Source organism: Dermacentor silvarum, chromosome 1, assembly GCF_013339745.2.
Source record: "Dermacentor silvarum isolate Dsil-2018 chromosome 1, BIME_Dsil_1.4, whole genome shotgun sequence".
In the NCBI taxonomy this organism is placed as follows: domain Eukaryota; kingdom Metazoa; phylum Arthropoda; class Arachnida; order Ixodida; family Ixodidae; genus Dermacentor; species Dermacentor silvarum.
Genome location: NC_051154.1, coordinates 198260754 through 198282145, shown reverse-complemented (window position 1 = coordinate 198282145; position 21392 = coordinate 198260754). Strand labels below are relative to the sequence as shown.

The 21392-nt window shown below is 46.4% G+C and overlaps 1 protein-coding gene across 2 annotated transcripts in view; it reads right to left on the bottom strand.

Annotated features, from left to right (window-relative positions):
- The window catches only part of LOC119436624 (U4/U6 small nuclear ribonucleoprotein Prp4-like), a 97793-nt gene that overhangs the window by 22390 nt on the left and 54011 nt on the right, over positions 1-21392 (bottom strand). For both annotated transcript variants that reach the window (XM_049659263.1, XM_037703544.2), the window contains exons 10-13: positions 7374-7466; positions 7182-7304; positions 5401-5508; positions 4205-4323 (exon numbers count right to left, since the gene is read on the bottom strand). In XM_049659263.1, the coding sequence (XP_049515220.1) occupies positions 4205-4323; positions 5401-5508; positions 7182-7304; positions 7374-7466 (443 nt within the window). The remainder of the gene's footprint in view (positions 1-4204; positions 4324-5400; positions 5509-7181; positions 7305-7373; positions 7467-21392) is intronic.

Below are 21392 nucleotides of genomic sequence, written 5' to 3'. Positions count from 1 at the left end.
CGGATTTCTCTCAATTTAAAGAGAAAAGAGTAAAATTAGTCAAGAAGAAACAGGCCAACCTAAGCGCAGTAAGGGTAAAAGCAGACCAATTCAAGCTGGTCCTCACAAACAAATATGCAGCTGTAGAACAGGAAGATGAAGGCAACATAGAAGTAATGAATGAAACCTAACTAGGCTGATCTCAGAAGCAGCAATTGAAGAGGGAGATAAGGCACCAAGGCAACCAGTAGGTAAGCTCTCCCAAGTAACAAATGACCTAATAAAGAAACGGCAAAACATGAAAGTGTCAAACTCGAGAGATCAGATAGAATTCGCTGAACTGTCGAAACTGATCAACAAGAAGAAAGCAAGAGATATCCGAAATCATAACGTGGAAAAGATTGAGGAAGCCGTAAAAATATGGATGCAGCACGAAATCAGTGAGAAGAAAACTTAACATAGGACAAGGCAAGATGTATGCACTGAAAGAAAGCAGGATGATATCATCAGCAATTTCGATGATATAGTAAACTCGGCAGAAGAATTCTATACCGACCTTTACAGAACCCAGAGCAGCCACGCTACCTTCATTCGAAGTAGTGATGAACAGGATAGAGAGGCTCGTTCTAAAACTAGCGATGAAGTTAGAAGGGCCTTGCAAGACATGAAACGAGGAAAAGCAGCGGGAGAAGATGGAATAACAGTCAATTTAATCAAAGATGGAGGAAACATCGTGCTAGAAAAGCTTGCGGCTCTTTATACGCAATGCCTCACGACTTTTAAGTGTACCCGAGAACTGGGAAAATGCCAACATTATACTAATCCATAAGAAGTGAGACATTAAAGAATTAGAGAATTATGGACTCATTAGCTTGCTTTCAGTATTGTATAACATATTCACCAAGGTAATTTCCAATAGAATCAGGGCAACACTTGACTTCAGTCAACTAAGAAAACAGGCTGGCTTCAGGAAGAGATATTCTACGATGAATTATATCTATGTCATCAATCAGGTAAATGGAGCTGGGCAGGCCTTGTAATGCGTAGGATGGATAACAGGTGGACTATTAGATTTACAGAATGGATACCAAGAGAAGGGAAGCACAGTCGAGGATGGCAGAAAACCAAGTGGGGTGATGAAGTTGGGAAATTTGCAGGTGCAAGTTGAGATCAGCTAGCGCAAGACAGGGGTAACTGGAGATCGCAGGGAGAGGCCTTCGTCCTGCAGTGGACATAAACATAGGCTGATGATGATGATGATGATATGTACCGAGTACCGAATAGCGAGCAATGCAGCCTGCGTTGAGAGTCCTGAAGCAGCCATATGACCTCGACATCGATTTGGACTTGGATGCGCAACCTACACTGGTGTCGATAGAGCCGGCACTGCAGTTAGCTCGCTCACGTGTTCATACAGCCTTCTGCATTTTTAACTATATCGCGCGAGAACACTATAATATGGTTGACGTTGTCCTGAAGGGAACATCACGTTAGACGACTCTTGCACAGGAGAGTGCTTAGTGCACTTGAGAGTACTTCTGCTGGTCTAGCTGATTATCGCCGCTTAAAGGCACTAAAATGATGCGTGATGGATGCTCGCGCGATATAGTTAAAAATGCAGGAGGCTGTACATGCTGACCACTGCGATTTCCAGATGGGTTTGCTTAGCTTCTACGTAGATGCTGCAAACACTTGTTTTGTGTGCTTTGACAATCTTTTGTTGCTGAAATTGGTCAACAGTCTCTCAGGGAAATTAATTGGTGGGACAGAAAGTGACAAACGCTCACCAGAAGACGCGGGCACCATTTTGCCTTTGAGGAATACGTAACACACACAACAGTCTCGGATGTGCAAAAGCTCGAAAGGGCAAACTAAAGACACAATAAAATACCAGACACTGACTGGTGAATGCTATGTATCATTTCAAATTATTAGGTGCTGCAAAAAACAAAAATATTGTTTTCTATTTCTCACATAAGAAAATGTGAACAATAGTACGAGACTACTTCCAGTAGCGGTAAAAGAGGCATACTTTGGTTTTGTAGCCTTCACTTTAGAGCCAAGAAAAGTTGTCCACGAGTATGGTTAGTAAGCAATACATAGGTAGCTTCTTGCTTTACAAATGCCAGCATTAGCATGGTGAAGTTTCTGTGTTACATGACATGCTTTTACAAATTTGTCAGTTTCTTCATTAGTGAGACGAAAAAATGTGACCAGTGCCTATTAAGATGCAATTTTGAGTGCCACAGCAATATTAACTAGCTATGAAATTTATATCCACAAAATAAATTGCCTTCACACCAGCAGTGCTTCCGTTTTTGTTCCAAGCCATTTCCAGAGATCAGTGGCCAGTGCATTAGCAGAAGGGTCACCATTGTTGTTTGTTCATTAGAAGGCAGGATACCAGCATGCACTGCATGCTGGTGCACGCAGCACATTTCCACAAGCAAAAGGTGCCTTTCGCACAGCTTTATTTTTTTCAAAAACCATTTCCAATTACCGATATCTCACCATCTCATGCTTGGGCCTCAGTGGACTGTTTTGGTTATGCCTTTCCAGCTAGCGTTTGTATATTGATTGATTAGGTGTGGACACTGACCAAATTTTTGTGCAGGTCTCATGCATGTCTCATGTTGGCAACACTGACGTGTTAGCCAACAGTTGCTTCATAGGAAACATAATTATTTACACTGTTAACAGCACTGAAACCTTTACTTCATAACATTTTTTATGTGAAAGCTTTTTTGGCTGCAAGCAAAACTTTGTTAAGTGATGTTCAACTTCTAATACAGGGGTTCTCAGGTACGTTCATCCCAGGGAACCCTGCTAAGCTCCATAAAGTGCCAAGGAACCCCCCCCCCCCCCCCCCCGATTTAATCGAATTATCGAGGATATAAAGAAAACAAACAAATGTTGCACTATGTCAACACGCTTTTATTTACTCAATGAACCGTCAAATCTTGTTTAGCACAAGACTAGTGCGGAAGCTTAAATTCTCTTCGAAGGCCTCGCGACAGCCTTCGCGGCGCGCGTTTTCATCTGAGACGCGCTTTGCACCAACGGGCGCACCCTCCGGATTATTTTTTCGCCACTCAGCTGCTTGCCAACAAATTGTCCGTCCATCGCGATGTAGCCGGTGCTTTTTATCTTCGACAGCTTTGCACTGAAAGCGAAACTACTGCTTGCCGCAACCGCTGTCGACGAAACAGCGGCCGCTATCGACGCGATCATGGACGGCGACCTTGCGGTTCAGAAGGCACGCGGCTGACACACCAAGTCAAAACGAAGCTACCTTTCGCTGCAAGAAGTGCGGACGAAACTGCGGTTGCTATCGACGCTGCCATGGTAGGCGACTACGCAGTTGTGAAGGCACGCAGCCGACGCGCGCATCGAGTGAAAATGAAACTATTTGCCGCAACCGCTGCGGACGAAACTGCGGTGGTTATCGACGCGATCAGAGATAGCGACTACGCACTTACGGAGGCACGCGACTAGCCGCGAACGCGGTGTTACGCGTGGCGATAAACGCAAGAATAGAGGCTTTAAAGGCACAATTAGGCACGAAGCGCTTCGGTGTTGCTGTAAGTCACGTGCCGCGTACGATTGCCGCTGCGGACCACGGTGCAAGCTGAGGACCATGGCGATGCGGACTGCGCCGCTGCATTTCGGTTGGACGCTACGCCGTTCTTGCTCTTCTGCGGCGCGCATTTGCGGTGCTCCGCGTTTTTTTTTTTTTTTTATTTTTCCTCCAACGCATAGGTAAGTGCGCACGCTATCGGCACCTACCCTATCTACAAATAGGAGAAAGGCGCATGGTGGTAAGTTACGGCCTTCGAGATTCAAGTGCGAAAGCTTAGGCGCGCTGCCCGTTCTCAGAGGTTGGGTGGCTACAAGCTGCTTGCGTATTTATTGCGCAGTTCGCGCGTTGCTGTTACGCACTGTGATGTGCTTTTTGACACTCGGGCACCGTAACTCGGGCATGAGTAATGGAGGTTCTTTGGATCAAGCGCACCTCATGTTCGCCGTTTTAGACACTTGTCGAGAGCGGGACCAGGGAAAATTTATCAGTGGCTCGCGGAACCCCGAGCAGGGGCCTGCGAAACCCGTAGGTTCCGCGGAACCCACTTTGAGAACCCATGTTCTAATATAAACAGGTTCCATTGGAAATATAAAAAAAAGCAATAAGTATATTCAGCTAAGAGAGGTGAGCAAAGACAATGCATACTTTCAAAAATTACCCTTGACACAAGGTTGTGATGAGCGGGAATGGTGTATTCGCACTTTCGTTGCCTCAAGTCCCACAGCTTGATTGTGTTGTCTTCACTTCCAGTGGCCAGAACATAGCTGGAGTCCAACACAGTCAGGTTAATACCATACAAGGAAATTATATATGCTTCACTCTTTAACTCAAACAATTTAGTTTCCATGCTTTAATTAAATATTTGCTCACACAATAAGTGTTCAATAATTGTTCTTGCACATAAACTATACATTTTTATACTAACATACTGTTATTCTGATTCCCAATTCAATAAAGTACAATTGTTGCAACTTTATTAAGATTGTAACATAAGTCATGTCACTTAACCTGCCTCCAATGCTTTGCGCATTTGTTGGCAATAAAAGAAGGTCAAAACAAGCGTAACAATGCTTTATCTATTGTACAGTGAACAGTGCATTGTACAGATGATGCTGTTTACTGAAGGCACAATGCTCAAGTTTTGGCACCATAGAAAACAGTAGCAGAGACTGCAATGCAGAAATTGACAGCAATAGTTATACAGGAAGTTCCTACGAAGACTAAGTAATATTTCAAAATAGCCCTTTTGAAATAAAAGGATGGTTCCTTTGGAGACATGCCGTCAGTGGTGGTGACCACGGGGTGACAGGCGATATGTGGTAATTAGTAACTAATTAACAAATATTAATTACATTTTAAGCTTTTAGTTGCAGCGGGCTAATCGTAATTGGGAAATTGAGGAGAGCTCTCCATAAAAGTGATAACTTTTGGATCTGGAAAAATTTGATTACCCGCAGAACTGTGGCAGGACAAATACTTCAGCAAGCGCAAAGAAAGCCATGCCCCTCGAGGCAACGTTCTGCTTACGTCACCCAGGCGTAGGCAACGAGCACATTGCGGCTCCATACTCACAGCTGTCACAGCGCGCTGGCTGTGAAAAAAATTCATTAAAAAAATGAAACTACAAGTTTAAAGCTAATTATTAATTTGTGTTAATTAGCGACTAATTACCACATATCACCCATCATCCTGTGGTCGCCACCACTGACAGCATGTCTCCGAAGGAACAGTCCTTTTATTTGAAAATGGCTATTTTTAACCTAAAGTCTTCGTAGAAACACCCGGTATTATTATGCAACAGAAGGGACACCTAAGAAACATGCATCACCGCTTCCACTCACCCATTGGGCGAGAAGCAGAGGCTTAGCACAGATTTCAGATGACCATCTAGAAACATGATGCAACGCCCGGTACGGAGGTCCCAGACACGCCCAAATGCATCCATGCCACTAAAATAGATGAAGATAAGTGTAGTTACTTAAACAAAAGATATACTGCAGCTTTCTTAGAAGTTTAGGAACCTAAGATTAGCCAAATGGACAACTGCTTACTCTTCACAGGAAACTTAGGAAGAAAATAATGCTGTCTTGAGGGATATAACATTTCACAACCCTGCACTACGAGTAGACTGTGATGTAGCATTATACCAGTTCATAACTAGTTCATAACTAAGAGTTTTCCTATATTGTTTTTCATTACTCTTACTTCAGTCACAGAAACAAAAAAGATTAATTGGGTTGGCATGTCTGAGACAAACTTCACATAACACTAAAGGCATTGAAAAGAATAAGGAAAACAGGTTACACTGCTGTGAGAAAATTAAAATAAAGCAAGCTTTCATAGAGCAAAGCTTGTGTAATTGCAAAGACTTGAGGTGCAGGCTTCATATGTTGCACAGCAATACACAACATGGCAAATGCTGTGGTGAGCTTCAGTGAAAATGGGAATGTGCCACCTCTGTAGCAGGGCAATGAATGTACAGCCTGGTTATCAGCAGTAAAGTGGTGCCACTTTGCTACATAGAAAACAGCACCACATTATAAAATGAAAAGCCTTTCAATGTCACAGTAAAACCTCATTAATTCAGATTTCACAGGACCGCAAGAAAAACAAAAAAACGACCCAATTAACTGAATGTTGAATTATAAGGGGTATCAAGAAAACAATAAATAAATGCTTCCTACACCAATCTGTCTTTATTTACTGAATAGATTCGCAACCCTTTCTTCTATTTCACAGAAAATCGGTGCAGAAAAGTGGCAATTCTCGTCATCACATGACTTCCATTGCAGTGCGAGCAGTTTGGCCGTGGCGCAAGACCCGTGTCTTCATCCGAGTAGACATGCTTTTCCGAACTGCGCGCACATCCCGATTATTTTTTCGCCAGGGAGCTTGTCGGCAAAAGATGGTCGGGCCATCGTGATGTAGCCTCAGGTTTGATGCCAGCGTACAAGTCACACTAGAATAGGGCTTCATCCTCAACAGCTTCCGTTGTGTTTCTGACATAGTGCCCAGTGAAAACAAAACTACTGCTCGCCTCAAAAACCTATAGCTGAAACTGCGGTCATTATCAATGTAATTGTGAATGGCGACCATGCAGATCTGAAGGCATGCAGCCAACGTGCACACTGAGTCAAAACGAAACTACTGTTCGCGGTCGTTATCGATGCAATTAGGGATGGTGACTACGCAATTCGGAAGACACGTGCGGCCAACACAAAGTCATGTGTGGCAGTTGATGACTATGGTCGCTTGGTTTCAATTGGCTGTTTTTGCTCTTTTTTGTCGCACATTTCGGGCGCTTCACACTCGCCGCGTTACGAGAGTTGTACGATTTAACCGGTGTGCAGTAGACCCAAAGTAACAGGAGTTTGATGCCGTTAAATAATGCATACGCCTGCCGGAACCAAAGTACGTGTCTGAATTAACGAGGGTCAAATTATTGAAGTTTTACTGTATTAAGTCCACTGCAGGACGACCACCTCTTCCAGCAATCTCGGTAACCCCTGTCCTGCATCAATCAACTCTATAGCCACAGCCAGATTCTTCCACATGCCGATGTGTCAATTCGTGTATCTGACACCTATGTCATCGATACAACTGTTAAACAGGTCACACTTACCCAGTAGCAGCCAATGAACCATCACATTGGAAGCTGATGTCATAAACAGCTTTGCTGTGCCCTTCTTGGTGCAGCACCTCTGTTTCAGTTTCCAAGTCTATTAGACGCCAAGAATGATCAAATCTAAAAGAAAAGACGCAAGAGATTTGAGTGTGCATACAGACTAGGAAGAGGAAATGAAAGGTTACATACACACAGCATGCTAAGAAGCGTCCGGAAGGGTGGAACGCCACTCTGGAGACCCTGTGTGGGCACAACCCTCTCAATGTGCTGATTGGTTCTTCACTAAAAACAGAAAAGAGAAACATATAATTGCATAGTGACACAGCTCAGCCTTTAATGTGTGAAGCACTGAGCACAACAAAAGAGAGCAAAAGAACACGACATTAAAGGGGCCCTGAACCACCCCTAGAGCTTGGTGAAATAACATAGTCTGCAGGTGGCATATGCTGCTGTGAACATCTCAGCCATGTTTTGCTGTCGTACGCGGTGCTCGCAAGCGGAGCGCGAAGTCAGCTTTCTTTCAAACGCTCTCTTTTTAACAGAAGCCATGTTCTCCACTCTTTTCTCGATGATTTATTTCATAATAAAGCGGATTCCCATAAGCGGCTTCTACTGCTAGCTGCGGTCGGCTACGTAGCATAGATACCGCGGCTGCCATGGGGTGCTGCCACAAGTCCAATGGCTAAGCGCACTGCAGTACACTGAGAACAAACGTGTTTGGCTTATATTTAGCACGTCGTAGGCACCAAAACCTGAAGTTGTGGCGTCTACGTTAACATCCAAAATGAAATTTGAACTGTGCGCCACGGTGACATTCAGAAGGCGGAGCGTTGTGATCACGCCCCACTCCGCCGTAGCTTTCACAATGCAAGGCATTGAATAAGGAACAGGAGCACAGCGGAGGCTGTGTTTGATTGCCAATAACTCCGCTTCTGCTGAACGCACTGAAGTACTTTTTGCGGCTAAGTATTTCTGAAACAGCCTATTTTCACTTCAAATGCCTATCTCCATTTCGATAAAAATTTGTTCAGGGCCCCTTTAACACAAAAGCCAGGACTCTGTAGGCTGTGTATAAAAAGTGGACTGAAGAAGCGTAAGAGAAGCACTCGGAAGGTATAGCCAAATTTATCACAAAAATCCACACTATCCACCCAACATGCAGACATAAAGGGGACATCCTGGCTAACATTAGATGTTTTAAATGAATGCTAATGATGATGTCCGTACAGATGAAACTGATGCAGTGCTCTTCTCAATTATCGTGTGAAATTCAGGGCAGTTTATTTTTGTATTCTATGGAGTTAGTCAGTTGGCTATGGTTAACTAACAAAAAAATTTTTTTCCAGCTATAATTTCACGTACAACTTTTAAACCATAATGGAAAACATGAATTCTTTGTACCACACTAGCATTAACAAATTTTTCTCTTTTTTCTGTGGAAGAGAAAATTATGGAATGCGATGACAGTAATAGTGCAAAAACGAGACACAGATAGAGGAAGCGAGACACACAAGCAATTGTGTGTCTCGCCTCCTCTGTCCATGTCCCATTCTTGTGCTATATTACTTTGTCATTATGTACCAACAAGCCCAAAACTACTCTTGTCAACTTGAATGTGAGAACTGAATGAACTCAAACAATTAATGAACTCTACTTAGTGCCTAGTTCAGCATCCCCATCAAAGTGAAGGACCTCAATATTTCTTGGCAGCAAGTGACTGTGCGCAATAGCTGCTTTTTAATCTATCTACAGTCAGTACTGCATGCAGTGTACCAATCTCATTCGAGAAATCTCGTGCATTTACTTTGATGCATATCTCGCGCATTTACTTTGATATTACACAGCTGCACATAAACTGAAAAGGGGATGCAAGTGCTCGAAAAGTTATTAAAGACTCGACTCAAGCTCCACATGAAAATTACAACCTTCATTTATGCCTTTCACAGCTAAGACTGCTCCAAAAATCTAACGTTCAACCTAACTGCCAGGCAGCAATACAACAAGCTTTATTTAGCAGGTGTTCAATAGTTTGGCGGATTTGTATTCAACTTCAAATCAAGTTTCGTGTAGGAGTAGCTTTTTGGCACATCTGTGGTGCTGCTGCTAGTGTTACTGAATGTTACATTTTCCTGGAGCATGTCTTCTCTTCCCATGGCCCTCCAAACATTAATTGGTATTTTTTTATTAGGTTAGGTAATCCATAACTAACCAAATTTGTGGATTTATGTACAGAGGCAAAGAAATTAAAAGCCAGTGATTTGTCACGATACATGCACATTTAAGAAAAAAGAAACAGTGCTATTTGAATTGACAGTTGCCTTTATTATTACTTAAATGACACTCTGCGCAAATGGACATTCCAGCAAGTCAAACTCAAGTCAAATAAAACCACAGGTCCAGCTGCGGAGGCAAAGAAGGCTGTTAACATTCTCTGGCAGTACAGAGTTCCTTAGCTCATTAATAGTCATGCCAGCTACAGAGAAGACAAGCTAGCATGGTGTTGATGTTGCCAGGCTGCACATCACCATCTTGACAAACCGTGTTATGTTTGGTAGAAGGTAGTCCTGCACTCACCACCACTACAAAAGGTCCAAGTCGTTGTCAGTTACTTATGGCATCAAGCAATATATAACACTCAGCTTGGCACATGGGATCTGTTTGACTGATAATTCATTGTCTAGCCTCGAAAACAGTTTCCACACATTCTCGGAGGCCCCAGAGGCTTTTGTCGATGCATGCCAGGCTCTTGAAATTTGTAGCCAGCTCAAGCCACAACAAACAGCCAGCTCGTAAACATTGTAGTGTTGCCATGCAAAAAATTTCTCATCAACGGAATGCACCAACAACGCCTTGAAGTAGAAGATAAACGCCAGATCGCAGTCATTCCTCATCATGGATTTCTTGAGCCTCCTTCCTCGTTCAAGCACCAAAGAAAAGTAAAATGCCTCTGATTATTTTCCGTATTCCTGGCTAAGAAAAAGTGCTGCACACACAAAAAGGAATAGTAAAACCAAGCATTTCAACAGATTTTGCCGCAAGTGGAGTGTGCATATGTGGGCGCAGTGGGAACATGTTCCCTTTCATGCAATTGAGCAAGAGAAGCGAGGGCGTCAATGCCGGCGCTTGGCTGATTTTGGGTATGTGAGCTTAACCGATTAATCATGATCAGAAACGTTAGTCCCACTTGAAGCTTTACTCGATTAACCTTGTCTTATTCTCAAGGTTAATCGATCAATAATGCAGCCCTGATCAGATGAAGCCTGCAACTACAGCGATCTGTGAACCTGTGTACACAAGTGGGATTTCGACACTGCTGTCATGGACATAAAAATCATTGCAGTTGTAATGGGCACAAATGACAAAGAAGGAATTGTGGAAGAACCCCAAGAAATATCCTCAATGTCAGAGACCCAAACCATTCTTGGTTTCAAAACAGGCTCAGCATAGTGCTTATGATATGCATAGGAACTTTGGAAGATAAGACATCTGGTGCATGGAAGAAATGTTCAACAGCCACTACTTGTGTCCTTCTTTGCTCCAAAATAAATGCTGTAAAGTTGTTACTATCAAGCACAGCTTTGTTTCAGTATGTACATTTTATGAGCTCCAGCACTGTTGGAGTGCAAGATCACTTGCAAGATTACTATGGCAGTCTCACGAAATCTCCACTTTTAACAAAGTACCACTTACAGTAAAATTCCATTTCCCAACCCAATGACTTCATTAAATAATATGTAGGTAAGCCATAAGGCACAAACAGAATTAGTACCAGTTTATTTGTTAGGGTCACAAATATGCACACAATGTGAAGTCCGACTCCTTGATCATTGCCACGCAGCTTTACTGACAACTTTTACTTTACTATCCCCACACACTGGCCACGAGTAGTGGTGATTGTCGTAGCCAGGGAAGGGAGGGGGGATCGACCCCCCTCCCCCATTTTCCCACGGAACACACACACACACATGTATCCGTTTCAAGCGAGGACGTACAAGTTTAGCACAAAATTAAATACGTAATAAGAAAAAATGGCGTGGCGCATGCGGTCGTGATAGTTCCGTAGTTTCGTTTTTGCTCCATGCATCATCGCGCGCGCCTTTTCCTCTCTACAGTGTTGCAGTATTTGGTTGCGTGTTGCATGGCTCGAAAAACGGCGACTTTGTGGGAAACAGCCAGAAAATGCCTCGTGTGTAGTGTTGAGGGCCGTATAAACGGCGCAAGGTGCTCGCTCAGGGGCAGCAGCATTGTTGACCCGACTGCGTCTCTTCATGTGGTGCCGCGTGATGATCCCCGGCGTTCGCAATGGCTCAATGCTCTGCCGGCAAAAGAGCCAGAGAAACCGATGGTGTGCTCTCTGCATTTCTCGCATTCGGATTACGCATATAAAATCCTGCACTCTGAAAGTACCTTGGCGTGCCCCAGAGGCCAGTCCTTTCTCGAGCATCTGTCCCATCAATGTCGCCTTCATGAAATCCCCTACTGATGCCCCTGCAGCAACAAACTGGCGGCTCGGTGAGTGCTGAATGTCATTAAAAAAAGACACGAAAGAACCATACTGAGTTCGAGCGCAACTTTCTACGCTTGTTCTGTTGGGAACATCGTCGACTGGCGGACCGGCCGCCTCGCATCGACGAAAACAAGGCTTCGCTTTCCGTAGGCGCGGCCGGCTGCTCACCGCCATTGTACGCGGAAACACCTACCGCGCGAGCATGGAGGATCATTTCGTGCTCCGTTTCACTAAAGTCGCACAAATGCAGTCCTGCTTCCCTGGCGAGCTCTTCGTTGCAAGGTTCAGCGTCAGCAACGGTATCCATCGCGGCCACAGAACACCTAAGCAAAAGTCGCAGCCAACGCAAATGCAGCGGCCATGCAGCCTATGATGGAGCGAGCGCCTCGGCCGTTTACACAAGCGGTGACGTATCATGGCACCCTCTGATTCGCTGAGAGCAATGATATCTGTGACGACACTGCTTCAGCGCCGAATCTGGGGTGAGAGAAATTGAGGAAGAGATATTAGGTCTTTGTTTAAGAATTTCTCCGCTAATAACTCATATTTTTGCACCCAACAAAAACTGCATGCATTCCTTAAGGTCCCTCTTTTATTCCAGCTGAACTTCCTGTTTCTCTTTAGTGTCTCTTTAAAGGGCCCCTCACCAGGCCTGGCAATTTTGAACTGACAAGCACAGTGCATACAATGCATGCTAATGATCGTGCCTGAAAAGTATTAGATCACTAAGCACCGCGAGAAGAGCTGACATCTCAAACCAAACACCCTGCACCCTTCTCGTCGCGGGCGCCATGCTCCCAGCCAGAGAGTCAACGTCAGTCGCGTTAGTACCCCTCGTAGACGTAGTTCGCCGTGCTGTGACGTCACTCACAGTGACATGTGACTGAGAATTAATCAAGGAAACAGCAGTTATTTGTTTGATCTGTTGCTTCAATAGATGGATTAAAGTTTAGAAAAATGATAAAACCTACGAACCGGTTGTCTGCACCTCTTTGTTTTACTTCGTACTGTAGCAAGAGAGATGTCCTTCTGTTTCGTCTGCTTGTTCCCATGTCATGCAGTCGCACGTGCAGATAACAAAACTATGTCATTTTCTACCTTGTTCCAGCTCGCGATTATGCTCTGTGGTCCGCTTGCGTATGCCTCAGTGTTCATGTGGCACTGACTTATGCCGCTAGTCAGGTGTTCTCGTGTACAATGCGCAAAATCGTGAGCTGCACGAAACAAAACAAACGCAACATCTCGCGCACGAGACCGTCACCGGAAGTGCACCGCACAGCCAAAAAGTGATAAGAAAAAAAACAAGGCAGGGCCCGTGACGTATGCGACACGCAATGCTCCAGCTCTGGTATGGAACAACGCAGGGAAGGAATTTCACTTGTGAGTGCTAGACGGGGGCAAGTGGAGAAGGTGTCTTTGGTGGCAGTGACGCTCACCTCCTGAAATCGTGGCTTTGCGGCAGAGTTCTCCACCTCAAAGCAGAGTTCACCATGCAAAGTATCGTTATATACTCGGGAACGCCACCCTCTCCACACCCCTGCGTGTTTAAACTTCCTCCTCCTTTCCTTCACGGTCACCAATTCTCCTCTTTACACGTCACCATTTTGAGTTTAGTAGTTAGCGAATAAGCCATCGCCGCATGGACAACTCATACGTCGCCCATTCCCATGGCGCTCCCTCAGTCGGCACTTCGCAATATGGCAGAGTCAAATCTCCATTGGGATTTTCAGCTCGGTCACGTTTGCTTAATCGCCATTGCCCATGCGAGGGCTGCTCCGTCCGAGCAGTCATCCTATAGCTGCGAAGTGATGCGATTCATGTCACATGTCACGTGACTCATTCTTCCGCGATAATGCCTGTTGTGTGAACCTAGCTTCATCAGCATCGCTGAAGAGGGGGGGGGGGGGGGGGGACAGGGCCACTGGCAGAAGATACAACATGGACAAGTAGTGCATCTGTGAATGAAAACTGTTCTTGAAAAGATTTTAGCATTGTTGTATGCAGTTATTTGCATGGATTCTATGCACAGATTTTTCCTTGTTTTTTTCTTGCGGCTGGATGTAAATTGGTGGTGCGAGTCATATGCGGTGGCGGGTTATACGAAAAAAAATTACTTACTTCGATACACAAAGGTAAGGAGACCAAATCTCAATTGATAAAAATGTTGCCCTGCCACTTACAGTAAAAGCTCGATGATACGATCACGGCTAATACGAATTTCCAGATGATACGAATTTTTCTGTGGTCCCGGCCGAGCCCCATTACTTTGCAACGTGCTAGAGAACGGTTGTTACGAATCGATTTTCAGCCTGCGTCGGTCGATACGAATAAACGCCGCCCCACCGACGACCGCGAAAGAGAACAGCGCGCAGTCACGCGCTTTCTCTCCTCTTTTGGTGCGGAGGCACGGCGCCAGACAGCGCGGACTCCGCTGGGCGCGAAGAGTTTGAAGCGGTGGCGCTTTTGGTGCTTTTGTACTTTTCCTCCTTTTCTGCGAGCCGTCAGATGGAGTGGCTGCTGCGCTTCGGGCCACGTTCTTCGTGTTTGCACCATTTTGCCTAGTCGCAGCGAGCTATGTCTCGCACGTGGAAAGCACTCTCCTTTAAAGAGAAATTAGACATTCTTCCAAAGGTCGATGAGGACCCCAAGAGGAAGCGGACGGAGTTGGCTAAGGAGCTAGGCCTCGCAACGTCAACACTGAGCACAATTGTTGCACAGCGAGACTATCATGAAAAACGTGCTTTCGTTCAACGTCAATGCGAAGCAAGCGAATTCGAACACGCTTATTTCGAACATACCGCGCACCGACAATGCTCTTAGCTGCGCGCCAAATCACGCGGTGGCGCCTCCGACTGGCACTGCTCCGACACCGCCATAGAGCAAAAGCTCAGGAGAGACCCCTCAATGCCGCGCGCGAAGGAATGGGGTAAAAAAAAAAAAGAACCCGCGGAGGAAATTTTCTTCTCTCTCAAATTGCAAGGTCGCCGTTTCTGCATCACGCCGGAACAAGCGTGTACGTGCCGACTAGAGTGTTCTAGACAACCGTATTCTAGCACACACTAGTGCCGACGTCTCAGCCACGCGGATAAAATGGTAGTGAACCCTTCTCCTCTATTTTCTAGTCACATGTTGACCTTGCACGCTGCGGTAGCAGCGCAGAGGGAAGCAGCGGCAGAGGCACAGTCGGGCCAACGAAACTGCCATGCCCGCAAACGCTCGCTTCCCGATAACGGCAGAAAACGAAACTTCAGGGGGCGGCTAACATAAGCTGGCGCCAGCATGGCGGCGGGCGCGCACGGAGTCGAAGGTGAGAGAGCTACGAGGGAGTTGAGAGGGAGGGCGAGGGGAGCCACCGAAGCGGCGGAGTTGACGCGGCCAAATCTGCTTCCCTGCCGCCATCCTCCCTCACCTTCGACGGTCTCCACGCGCACCCGTGTGCCGGCGCCGCCCGCTCGCTCCCTGAAGCTTCGTTTTCTGTCGTTATCGGGAAGCGACCATTAGCCGGCGTGGGCAGTTTCGTGGCCCGCGCTTGCTATGCGCTTGCGCGCCGCGATATTTCATGACTCGCACCGTTCGTGCATCGTGCTATGGTGCACGAATACTTCAAAAATACGTCCTTTTAATTCGAAAAAATTTTCGGGCCCCTTCGAGTTCGAATTATCGAGATTCGACAGTAGTTTTAATTGTGTTTCGATGATACGAATTTCGGCTAATACGAATATTTTTCGTGACCGTGTGAGATTCGTATCATCGAGCTTTTACTGTACTCCCTTTCACAACTCATATGTAATGAATAACTGCCAAAGACACACAAGTCTTACATACAGTCATTACTTTCAGCTCTAAGACATGCATTGTAGTGTCTACTGCAAAAGCTATTCGCTGCCCCAACTGTGGTCTTTCTACTCATACTTGTTCTAGTGAATTCTTTTATGCAATTGCTATTGGTCAAGCATCAAAATGCGTGCAGCCATTAGCAACATCACATACAGACCCTTTTAACGGATTCCTGTGGGCGCCGCCATGTTTGATCACGTGGCAATGCTTCCATCGCTTCCTTTAGCTGCCTCCATTGCCTCTGGGTTTACAATGTATGTGCATGACGCCTGGTGGAGCTCAGTAAGCGTCCTTTTTGGCAGATATTCTAGACGGTGACTGGGTGGACGACACGAAACTTTGGCTACAGCTTCAGAGGACATGTAAGCTCTTTCCGAGTTCATTACGGCTCGTCTAAATGGTGCGAGCAGTGTACAGTAGACTTCCGTTAATTTGACCGCGGTTAATTCTTTTTGTTGGTTAACTTCATCTCAGTCGAAGTCCCGGCCAGCCCCCATACATTTCTAAGGGCCCAAACTTTCGTTATTTCGATCCTAAAATTGGCCTTCTCGGCATAATTCAAAATTGACCAGTCAGCATGCACATGCCCGACCCCTAGGTGATCCCAATAGCGACCCCTTTAGTGGCAACGTCTGTCTCAGTGGACCTTTGGGGACAGTAAATGTGTTGAACACACATCAAATGTCCTGTCAAAGATGCCTATTTCTGACCTGCCCTAGGAAGATTTTCAAGCGAGAACTATAGCTCAAATGTCTGATAACAGTACAGTTGAATCCCCCAACAACGAATGCCGCTACAACGAAATTTCCGCCACAACGAAGATTTTACGATTCCCCAGTCAGCTGCCCAAAGAAAGTAATAAAAAAAAAGTATCTTCATAACGAAGGCGTTTTATTCGGTATTTCCGCTTCAACGAACTTTTTGAGAATGAAACTGGGTCTGAATTGAAATTTGAACTGCCGAGTAGTCAAATTAGAAGGCCCTTCAAAAGCTGTGACAATCGTAAGTCCGCTTGAACGAGGTTTTCGTGAAGGAAATCAAATTCAAAGTATCAATTTAAGCCACTGCAATCCATAGCCACGCGTGGTCATCACACGCCTGCGCGAGACTGCACGGGATCACCGCAATCGCTCCCGTTTTCTGTCGTGTGTATCTAGTCGAAATGGCTACAGCAAAGAAGAAGCGTAAATTTCTCTCTCTCGAAGAGAAGGCGCATATGATTGCCAAGGCAAAAAGCAGAAAGAAAAAATTTCGCAGTTTCGCCCCAAATGCAAAGCATCGATTGCGATAGCAGATCAGTAGACAACTATAACTTTATCAGCCGTATAAACTTGTAAACATTCGCTTAGTAACTAAATTACCAAGCACGGTGTCACGCGTTCACAGGTAAACATGAACACATCTTGCTCGATGACCGCAGAAACTCGGCGTCAGCACGCTGGAGTGCGAAGGCGCGGAAATAGCAACGAGCAAATTCACCTCCGTGCCGTCTCTCGCTTCTATGCCAACTAAACGTCAAAAGCACAGTGCACACGACTCTACCGGCACTAGTTGCACTTTGCCCACATCGCAGATCACTTTGAAGATGAGGTCTGCGCGGGCGCGCACTTTCTGCACGTCGCAGATCGCTTTGAAGATACGGCGCCTGCACGGCCGCTGTTGTCAAGATGCAAAGAGCATTGCCCTCAGTACTCTCTGCGCCTGCGCGACACTTGTTGCAGCCGCTGGCCGGCGGTGGCGCCGAGCAGACGCCACGCACTCTGGTGTTCCCTATAACAGTGGACCGCTCTGTATGAACGGTGCAAGTCGTGAAATATCGCGGCACGCAAGCACACAGCGAGCGAGGACTATGATACTGCCCACGCCGGCCAATGCTCGCTTCCCCATAACGGCAGAAAACGAGACTTAAGGGAGCAAGCTAAGCTGGCGCCGGCACGGCGCCGGGCGGGCGTGCGCGTAGACCGTCGAAGGTGAGGAAGGAGGGCGGCAGGGAAGCGGATTTGGCAACTTCGCCGCTTCGATAGCAGTGGCTTCAGTGGTTCCTCTCGCCCTCCCTCTCAACTCCCTCGTAGCTCCCTCACCTTCGACAGTCTCCGTGCGGCCCGCCGACATGCTGGCACCGCCGGCCCAGCACCAGCCTAGCCCGCTCTCTGAAGTTTACTTTTCTGCCGTTATCGCAAAGTGAGCGTTGGCCAGCGTGGGCAGTTTCGTGGGTCAGACTAGGCCTCTGCTGCTGCTTCCCTCTACGCCGCAGCTACAGCGTTCAAGGTTAACACGTGACCAGAAAATAGAGGAAGCATAAAGGAGAAGGGTTCACTGCCATTTTTCCGCGGTAGCGTTAAGGGCCCCGTGTCCAAAAATCCGGTGTCGGCGTTGGGGGCATTGCCCGTTTAAGAAAATAATTCTGAACCACCCAGTCACGCAGTTGCGGCGCAAGGCGTTAATGAACAAAAATTGAATTTCTGAAAGTAATATCCGTCAGAAAATCGTAAAGTACGACTTACCACAACCTGCAGAGATGATAGCGTCGGATTATAATTTGAATGTACGAGAAAACATAATTCTGCTACGAGGAAACTCAAACGCAAACCCCTTTTCCAGCATTTCTACCATAAAACAGCGGCGCGCCCGGGTAGGTTACTTGCTAGAACATCATCCAGATGGCGCTCACGTCCTCGGCAGGGTACTGGGACTTAGCCTGCCTAATGTGTTTTGGACACACGCGCGCCTCGGGGCAACAGCAAACCATTAATAAAGTAATAAACAAAAATGGCCCCTGGAAAAATGTCTTCCCAGCAATGCATTTGTTTAAAACTGAAGCCGACTTCAAGGGGATGGGTGTAAGCTTGGGTCTTTCTAAGCTGGCTTTCCCACGTTGTTGTTGCAGTGAAGCCTATTTAAAGAAAAATGTGATGCGAACGGGGCTCGATAACGCTATCGCGTTCCACTTTAAAAGGCGAAGCTTAAGCTCCTCCAATTTTTCTCCGCGTGGCTGAGACGTCGGCACATACACGCTTGTTCCGGTGCGACGCAGAAACTACGACCTTGCCATATGAGAGAGTAAATATTATGTCAAGCGGTTGCTTGGAGGACAGTTGAGACACACGTGCGTGCGTGCGTGCGTGCACGTGCTTATTAATTCGTCAATAGCGCATAAGCTTTAGCGTCATACCTCATGTACATATACAGAGGAGAACTCCTGTCTCGGGTACGGCAGCCCACCTCTCGACAAGTTATAATGATCCCCGCAGTCACAGCTAGGACGGCAGAGTATGGGACCTATAGCTATAGCTTTCCACGTACCACTGATGTATCGCTATATCTTCTGCTGCTCTTACTAGAAAACTGGCCTTTAATTTTTTTTCATGCTGCTATAGATTTGTTCGGGACCATATAATAAACATTTTGGGTCCTGGAGAGTGTCTAAAGTACATTGTACTGTTCAAGAAAATCTACAATCTGCAATAAAATTCCAAAGCCCAGCGTGCAAGTCTTGGCACCATCAACTACGCATTCTAAGCTCTCATTGAAGATTAGTGGTGGATCTGTTTCAAAGCCTGTCATTCTATGACAGGCTTTGCAATAGACACGCGTAATGTATAGAACCGAGGACCATTTACTTACTGCATATAATTGGACGGAATAATGTACGTGCTTGCACCTCGTTACACTTTTTGCTAATTACATGCGGCTCACTTTTGGTACGGCAGGCACCGCACGTGCACATAGAGTACAATGGATAGAAGTTTTGAAAGCAGTGCATCTTGCCTTCAGTCTTTGTGTCAGATTCTGGCCTAAAAGCATCTCAAATGAAGTAAAGGCTACATGCTTCCAATGTGAACTTGGATGTCAGGCTGTTAAAAGAAACGAATAAATAATGAAGACGTAGGCGATAAGTCACCTTCAGTAATAGTTTTTTTTTTGTTTTTTGTTTTTTTTTTTGCGGCACAACTTATTTGCACGAACGTTTGCTGCAAAAATATTTCGCGCCATCCTTGCCTTGCATGCTTGCAACGCAAATTTGACACCTACGGTGAAGGAATTCGGGAAATGCCACTAAGTGAAAATAAATGTATGGGTACATCTCGTTAATCATAGAACACGTACATAGAACAATTTAATGCTTGTAGCTGCATTTTCGGCACACCAAATAACACTAGGGCAGCCCCACCTTTTCTAGAAACTGCATGCCTTGATCCATTTTATCATGCACATGCCTAAACTGGGAACTCAATTTAAAGCGTATGCCAGGCGTCTTACCTTGTCATGATTTACACAAAGACACGCAGCAGTGCAGCATTGTTGCCGATTTTGCTCGATCAACGCACTTTTGCTCATTTTCTTTGTCGTAGTAAGTGCATACCCATGCAAACATCGTGGCTTGGCGCGAGCAGATGACACCAGAAGTGCGGCGCAGGTGGGGTAACTGCTAGCGCCATAAGGATCATAGTGGCAGAAATATTAGCTAGAACAGGCACACTGGCGCGTTGCTCACTTATCAGGTAAGTAGTACAGTAGGTCGTGGCGATAACGACAGACGGCAGGAAGCGGCGGCCAGCAACCTGGACGACAGGTCTGGTGGTTTCGATGCATGGTGAAGTGCAATAAAAATGCTGTCATAGATGTACCGGCAGGATTCCCATAGAGCTAATGCATTTTCGAGACCGATTTTTCGGACGAATCTAGGTGCCAATGTTCGATTTTCCAGACTAAATCGCTCGCTCCGAGCCACGCTACCCGATCTTGGAGGCCGCCATGTTAGATTTTCCGCTGGCTTGGCCGGGCTTGGCTTCCAGTGCCCCCCTGTATAGCCTTCAAGATCAGTAGGCGCACGCTATCCTCTCGTCTCCGAGGCCAAAGGTTCCAAAAAGCGGCACTTGCTTTTTTTTTTTTCGGTCAGCTCGGCACTATCGTCATATATCACTTAAGTGGAATCCCGTTTTTTTTTTTTTTTATTGTTTTTCAAGTTTCGGTTGCGCCGTACGCTGTGTGTGGGTGAAAGCTTGCAAGGGTCAGCCGGCAACTGCAATTTAATCTCACGTACGCGAGAGAGAAAGGCGGCCAGAGGCACGCGCGGACTTCGTTCGCTCGCGCGGCACGGGGAGAAGGCGGCGGAGACGGTGGGGAGTTGCATTCAGCTCTTGCGGCTGCTGCCGACGGAGCTGCCGCACAGGCACCGTATCTTGAAAGCGATCTGCTATAGGTACGTTCGATTCGCCTGCACCGCCTGAACCAGTTCACGAGGTGCTGCACCCTGCCATTCGTTACAGCGGTGCAACAATGGCGTCCGCTGAACCACGCCGTTCGTTTCAAAAGGTGCAGGAAAGGTGCAGGGCTGGTTCATGGTTTTGCTGCACCCACTCCACTGTCGGTGCTGCCTTGGTGCAGGCGTACAGGTGCGCGGCAGAAGCGCAGCAGACGACACAGCACACGGGCGCGATCGCCGTTAAAACCCAGCTTATACACGTCTGATGTATCTACGCAAGTGTGGTGTGTATTTACGCCCCAGAAGGCGATCACACCTGTAGTTCAAGACCTCTCAAACTTACGCAATCCGTGCATATTAGTCCGACATAACATAACGCCTGCACCACGTCTGCACCTTGACATTCGTTTCGAGTGTCGCGCTGTGCCTGCACCACAGAAATCGAACTGCACAATTTCTGAACTTCTCGTGAACCGCCATGAACTGGTTCACAGTGGTGCAGGCGAATCGAACAGACCTTATGTGGCCGAAGTGTGCGCCCGCGATCTGCGATGGGTACAAAGGGCGTGCGCCGAGTGCCAGTAGCTTCGTATGCGCAGTTTTTTTTTTTTTCGTTTTTTTTCGACGTTCGCATTGAAGCGAGAGAATAGACAGCGCG